Consider the following 7,238-nt stretch of genomic DNA (forward strand, 5'->3'; position numbering starts at 1 on the left):
CATGACCTTGCTGACCTTTTCCTCAGATGCTGGATGAGGACGCCACCGACGCGCTGAACGGCGGAGCCCCTCCGGTCCTGAACAAGGACGGCTCCGACGGTCACCACGGCAACGACTCGTCCAATCACGGGCCCTCGTCCGGCAACATTCCTCGTGGCGAGAGCTTCGTATCGACCCCCATGTATGTGTAGCCGTAGCAACGACGCCGCAACAGAGGCACACGGGAAAGTTTCAGGTCACCTAAATTAGAGGGGGAAACGAAGGGAGAGGCCATGACACCTGTTTCTGCTTTTCATTGTAAACTTAACCTCTGAATGTTTTAAAGTAATCTGCTCACGGATGGTTTTCGGTTTTATTTCCTGCCTTCACATTTCCTTTTTGTGTTTACATCGAAGCCACAGCCTGTATCTTCCTTTTTCAAGTTTTCTTTCTTTAAACACTTGTGAAATTCAGTTAAAGTTTCTATCTTCTCGAGCCAGGAAGCCTTTGAAATCATATGTGTTCTTGCATAAGATGAGGCGGGCTTTAAAACCGCATGCAGAGCCGCTGTATAGATGAACCGGAGCTCTGATTGGTTACTAATTAAAATCCACATTTCCACCAAAAGCAGTCAGAAAACTGCCTGTTCCTGGGATTTAATATGAGATGTTTTATGCAACGTTTTGTGCCATGACGTTTAAACAGCATCAAATTGTTGTTAAAGTGTGAGAGGGAGGCTGCTGAGTCTCAGCTTGTCTGTTTACAGCCATGGGACATAATTTAAACAATTTTTTCTTTCAAAACGAGATTGTAACACTCGTCTGACAAAACAAAACACCTTTAAAAAATTCCTCCAGTCTGTTCAGAAAGTAACAACTTCCATATTCCTGTCTGAGAAACACACCAGTGAAGAAACGGTACGGATTCACACCCTTTTTGTTTTTTTTACATTTTTCTAACAGATAATCAACAAACACCCTTCATAGCAAAGTGAAAACATGTTTTCAGACATTTTGGAGTGTTTTAAAATGTAAACATAACACTCCTGGTTTAATACTTTGGCATCAATCGAAGCCTCGAGTTTTGTTTGAAATGGATGTTTGGATCTTTTCAGATAATCTGAAATCTGCTTCTGAAGGCTGCCTGCCTGCCTGCCTGCCTGCCGCCATTTTGGAAGCTGAATTATCACCTGAGACCCAAAACAGCCTTTGTGTTTGGTGGTTGTCTCACCCCGATGCAAAGCAGTGGCCCAGTTTCTGCTGCAGGAAAACAACCGCAGTGTTTACAGACAAATCTTTGAACTTTTGATTTAATATGAACCGTTAAGTCTGAGATCTTAAGTAGATAAATGTGTAACATCCAAATCATCTTCAGTCAACTGAATTTATCACAGTTGGACTCTAATTAAGCTGCAGAAAGCTCTCAAAGTGGCTCCATTTTGAGTGAAATAGCAATGGGAGGGTGTATTTATGTACCTCTGACTGAAAACCATGTTTTCAGTTTGTTGGTAAAGAGCATTTTCACTTTTTCTTTTTTAAATAAAACTATTTAACCTTTAAACAAGTCTCTAATATATGTGGAAAAGTGAATTTTCTGGTGGCAGCAAAGCCGTCGTTAACGTGAACAAAGGAGACGAGTCATAATTCGGAGCTCTGTAACCTGGCAACATCCCATAATTAAGATGCCGTGATCCGTATTGGTTGTGTTAATTGCAAAATCTGGTGGCGCTGCAGCTGCGTAAATCAGCTTATAGCAATGCACATAAAGATTCACAAACTGTCACACAGAGACACATTCCTCCTTATTATTTAAAATTTATATATAGACTGTGTCATAATGTGTCAAATCTGAGCATATATTAGAGAAAAACTGCCATTAAAACCATTTCAACCATTTGAAATGATAAACTATGATATATGCAGAACATTTTGCTTTTTAGCTGTATGTCCTCTGGCTGAAACTGAAATTGGGTCAACACAGATGTCAAACGGTACCAAATGATAAAAATTGTAAATAGCATTGATAATATTGATTTATAATATATTGTTGGTGACATGTGTATACATAAAATAAACAGGTGTAGGTGTTATTAGTGCCTCTGTACAGGGGAAGGAAGTCAGCTAAACGTCAAACGAGCGACTAAAAAAAACAAAGTGTATATTACTATTTTGCTTTTCACAAGTCCATTAAAGTTGTCACTTAATACGAAGATGTTTTGAGTATAAAAAAAAATAAATGGTGTGGATTTTATTCCTTGTTCATGTTGCTCTGCATGGCATGATCAGTGGCTTGTAGAAACACTTTCCCGAGGCTGTTTGCCCAAAAGAAATCTCCATCATTTGTAAAAGCATTTCTGAATATCGGAAAAGAACGCTGCTTTTCTTTTTGTTTTGTTTTTTTTTTTACAATCTGTGTCTCGATGCATCTGTCATAATCATGCACACCACAAGCTTAAATCTAATTTAAGGCGCGTGTTCTTTTGTGTTGTGACAGCTCCCCAGGCTGCCTGTGTTTGTCTTCAGCACAAATCCAAAAATACAGTAGTCACTGAATTTCTCTCAGCCGCAGAGTGCAACTCACACAGAAATGCAGTTTGTTTGTTTTTTCCTTACCACGCTTCATCTTCCTTGAGCCACACAATTTGTCCTGAGTTCATCATGTCGGCTGTCAGAAAGCAGGTTGGAGCTACAACCAGCACAGAGGTGGAGGATAAACGGCAGTTTTCCAGAGCTGGTCAGTACGTGTAGAAGCTGAGTGGATGATGAGATGGATCATCTCTTACTTTTTCTGAACCATAGGCATCTAATACACTTATTTCCTGAGATAATAAGGGAATAAAACTTACAGTATCTATGTTTAGTCAGTATCTTTCCTGCTGTTGAACATCCAATGTGACCGTAATGTGAAGAATCATTAAGAAATTCTCACTGTGGAAGCTACACTGCAAAAACACATTTTACCAAATATTTCCGGTCTAGTTTCTACTACAAATATCTTAATACACTTGAAATAAACCAAAACTAACTTTTCAGCATGATAAAGGAATTTGGTTTAAGTCAATAATTTATGAAAAAGTACTAGTTCCACTGAGATTATTTTTAATCCCTCTTTATTAAGGAATTATTTAGCTCCTATTTCTTGCGGAAAAGTTTCTTGAAATTCATTTTTGTCTTATTTCAAGTGTACAAAGATATTTGCACTGGAAACTAGACAAAACATACTTGGTAAGTTTTTGTGTTTTTGCAGTGTAATCGCTACACCAGCTTATTTTTTAAACAATTGTTTACAAACTAGAAAAACATTAGAGATTTTATCTACTTTATCCTATTTGTAGCAACACAAACATTTTACAGTTTAGCAGACGACATAACTTTTATGCAAAAGTGATGAAGCGTTTTAAAAAATCCTTTAACAATCTAGTTTGTAATGATGTAAACCAGTTGGCTCTAAGAGAGGAAAAGTCCCATTTGAGAAGCTAGCTAACTGAAACTTAAGATAACAGCTACTCATTTTACACAAGTCAAAAAGGTTGTGGTTCTGGCTGAACAGTTTGCTTTTGATCTACAGAGAAAAACAAGTAATTGTTGTTTTCTCTCAAATTTCTTCTTCTGTGAATTCCAGCTCAGACTTTGGAAATGGATGGGTCCAACTGGCTGTTCTGCGGCAAAACATTATAGCAAAATAGATGGCGCAGATCAGGTTAAAGTTGTAAAACATTACTAATGTAGGATTTCTTCATAATTTTAAAAAGTTTTAAGTTGATTAAGTTATTTTTATAAACATAATTTTGCTTCAGATTGGTCCTGTTTCAAGTAGCTGTTAGCTTGATTAGCTCGTAGCTAAAGTTAGCAACTTCCAGAATTTCTCTGTTTCTTCTAGTAAAACTTCGCTAGCTGTAGAAAAACTAATTGGAGAAAACAACATTCACCACGGGTCTCCTTTACTACAACGTGCTCACTGAAATATTTGGTCTATTTTCAGGAGGAAGTAACGGATGTACACATTTATTTTTAAGTGAAATTGGACAATTTCTAACAAATACATATGAAAAGTAGTTGTTTTTCTTTAACTGTAAGTTTTGATTCTTTTCTGAAAATACTTAGGGAGGGAGAATGCTAATGGAGTAAAAGCTTTTCAAGTTCCTCTGATTGTAGGCTCTGATGTTATTTTTCATTAAAGGGAATGTCTGCATGCTGCATGGATATTTTGGGAGAAAAAAAAAAGCTATTTCCATATTTTGCAGAAAAGCTTGTGTCACGTTAGCAGCCCAGCTTTTTAATTTGCTTTTCTGTTGCAGTGTTGGACAATCATGTGTGATGTATTTTATAGCCCTGCCGCAGAACAAAAAGCTGTCTTCAAAGAGGGAACGCGGCGCTTTTGCCTCTTTTTGTCTGTAAATTAATTTCACAAAATGAATGAATGTTTAGTTTCCTGTGGATTAATGTGTTTAATGTGTTTGCCAGCAGGCTGCTCTTGATAGATTGAGGAAAGGGGGAAAAGACAATCATCAGGACACATTACATCAGAGACCAATGACTCTGCAAGCGTTCAGTTATGAGTTTTGGCTCTGCCGTCTCATTGGAGAATCATTTGGCTTTACGCAGCGCCTCACGTTTAAATGCGTTGTCATTTAGAGGTTCCTTGAAATGTCTGATTCCTGATAGTCATGAAGGTCGACACTTACTGCGAAATCTGCAAAGAAATCAAATGTGTGATGGGCCGACTTGGGCTGCACGTTCATAATGAGGAGATCCTGCAGCAGCTCCATGCAGACGGATCATTTAACAGATGGAGAGTTTGTCCCTTCAGTCGCTGCTTTGCATTTCGGCCGCGGTGCTTGTTCGGTCTCCCCACCTCCACAATTACAGGTTAAACGCCACAACCATAAGCTGCGCACGTCAACGATGAGGTTGATCAGTCTGAATCCTCTCCTTCATTAAGCCTAATTATTCCTCCTTCCGTCTCTCCTCTTCATCCTTTGTCACTTCAGCTTTTCGTCACGGAGCCAGACGTGCCTTCTTTTGTTATTTTTAGCCTTTCAATTCTCACATTTTATTCTTTGACAGTAGAAGCGCTGATGACACGAGTAACAAACACAGGACGTGTTTGAAAAGGAAAGTAGGAATGCTGAAACAAAGCCACTCTCATGCACTGGAAATATAATCATATCTTTGTGAATGTTATTGATTTCGTTTCATTTTCTTATGTATCACTTATCATTTTGTATGCTTTTGGGGAATTATACTGTATATGTTTTTCAATTCACTGTCTTGTCAAATAAAATGTAAATCAAAAAGACTTTGTGATCATTATTTCAGGAAAAAATTAAATATGTTTGAAATTATGAGGAAAAATCCTCCCTACATGAAATCATAAGCTCATTTTTATTCATTCTGAATAACTCTAATCTTCAGATTTGTAAAACACACCAAGCATCTTTCAACTTTCTGTTTTTGCTTTACACTTTAAGTTTGATTTATTTTAGATTTCTGGTATGAGAGATAATCTGTCATCTCCCAGTGCTACCTTGAAACAGCCAATCAGAGCCAGGAGGAGGGCCTTAGCGCTGTCAATCATGGATCAGCTGATTCCCACTTGCTCTCTGCAACAGGCTCCTGATTGCAGAGCCAGCTGTGAATGCTCAGGCTAGTTAAGATGGCCGCCAATGACGACGGACAAGCAGTTCTACGTTTTCTCAGATATAGGAAATTTTCTAGAAAAAAACAGAAATTTCTGAGTTTTTTTCTACATTTCTGAGATAACTCAAAATTTCAGCAGGGGGGGGGGGTTCTAGAAAATTTCTGGGATTAATCTCAACATTTCACTTTTCTTGCAAATTCTTAAAGCTCAGATGTTTTCTTGTTTTTTTTTTTTCTTTAGAAAAATTGATATTGAGCAAAAAAATAAAATAAAATTTGAGTTTGAATTCAGACATTTCCTTGTTTTTTTATACAGCATCTCTGAGATTGACCTAAAAGAAATTAGAGTTTCTTAAAGCAAATTTTCAACTTGTCAAACTTAGAAATTTGCTCCTTTTTATTTTTTCTACATTGCCCCTATAATCCACTTTAATAAAATTAATCAAACTCTGACACAATCCTGCAGTTGTAAATAGTTCTTAGACAAATGTGGTTCTTTTAGGAAAAGCATAAGAAAGCCTTTGAATCCAGGACTGTACTGTAGCTCCGCTTTGAGAATGAAACGCTTGTACAACATGTTTTTGATCTTGTTGTTAGCCGCTGGATTTGCCCGACTCTCTTTTCTGCGTCTGCGTTTTATCCTTCAGTGTAGCTGCTGCCACCCAGCCGCTGTCAGATCAGATGAGATGAGACGAGCTCATTGTCAGCGAGCATTTGTTCACTTTTGTGGCTAATTAACCGTATCGTTAAGTTCATCCTGGTCCCTGCTGGGCTCAGCGTTTTGACAGACATATAAAGTGAGTGAGGAGAGGCTCTGACATCAGAAGCGGTTTAGTTCAAGTAAAATCTGCTTGGTGACGGAGGAGCAGCATGAATAAGAAAAACCCCAGGGCAGCAGCTCAGCGTTATTCAACTGTATATGTTTCCCATCCGCAGGTGTCGGGGTAAAAACTGACATGTCTGGCAGCTGAAGTTTGATTTCTCTGATTTTTATATCCGGATTGAAGATGCTCGTCGTGACTCATGAAGGTGGAGAAGCAAAAAGAGCCGGAAAAACGAGCTCAATCAACAAGTTTATCCCAAAAACCTGTTGTACTTTATATTCTACAGTCCTCTTTTCCCTTTATTGTTCCTCGGAGGCATCGTTTAATAATGTATTTTACCTTCTCGCTTTCAAGTCTGCTGTAGTTTATACTCACAACGGTTTCCTCTGAAACCTTAACGGAGAAACTCGCTTCTCTATTTGAAAAATATACTCTATGTATATAATTATGATGGTTTTCTGCTTTCTGCTCATGAAAACCTGACATTTAAAGTTAGAATGTCACATCAAACTAATAAAACATTTCAACACAGAAATGTAGCCTCAATGAAAGCAGTGTTTAATATCTGCTTTTATGTGTTTTCCAGCCAAATACCTCCATTTATAGCACAATAAAGTAGCTATATTAAGGTGTAAAAATGAAAAAAAATAAAATTTGAGCCTTTGAAATTGGCCTCTGTCTCTTTAAGAAGCTCCTGTTCTTTCCAAAAGTTTTATTTTATTTTTGTGTTGTAGTTTCTCTACTACAAAAAGGTGGTTTTGATTAGTTATCAAATAATTTTTGCACTTTATTTAGA

At 37.7% G+C, this 7,238-nt stretch overlaps 1 protein-coding gene across 2 annotated transcripts in view; it reads left to right on the forward strand.

Annotated features, from left to right (window-relative positions):
* The window catches only part of pvrl2l (PVR cell adhesion molecule related 2 like), a 328,950-nt gene extending 325,275 nt beyond the window's left edge, over positions 1-3,675 (forward strand). For both annotated transcript variants that reach the window (XM_008422835.3, XM_008422836.3), the window contains one exon: positions 27-3,675. In XM_008422835.3, the coding sequence (XP_008421057.1) occupies positions 27-191 (165 nt within the window). In that variant the 3' untranslated portion in view covers positions 192-3,675. The remainder of the gene's footprint in view (positions 1-26) is intronic.
* The last annotated feature ends 3,563 nt before the right edge of the window (positions 3,676-7,238 follow it).

Source organism: Poecilia reticulata, chromosome 11 (assembly GCF_904066995.2).
Source record: "Poecilia reticulata chromosome 11, P_reticulata-male-v2, whole genome shotgun sequence".
Taxonomy (NCBI): domain Eukaryota; kingdom Metazoa; phylum Chordata; class Actinopteri; order Cyprinodontiformes; family Poeciliidae; genus Poecilia; species Poecilia reticulata.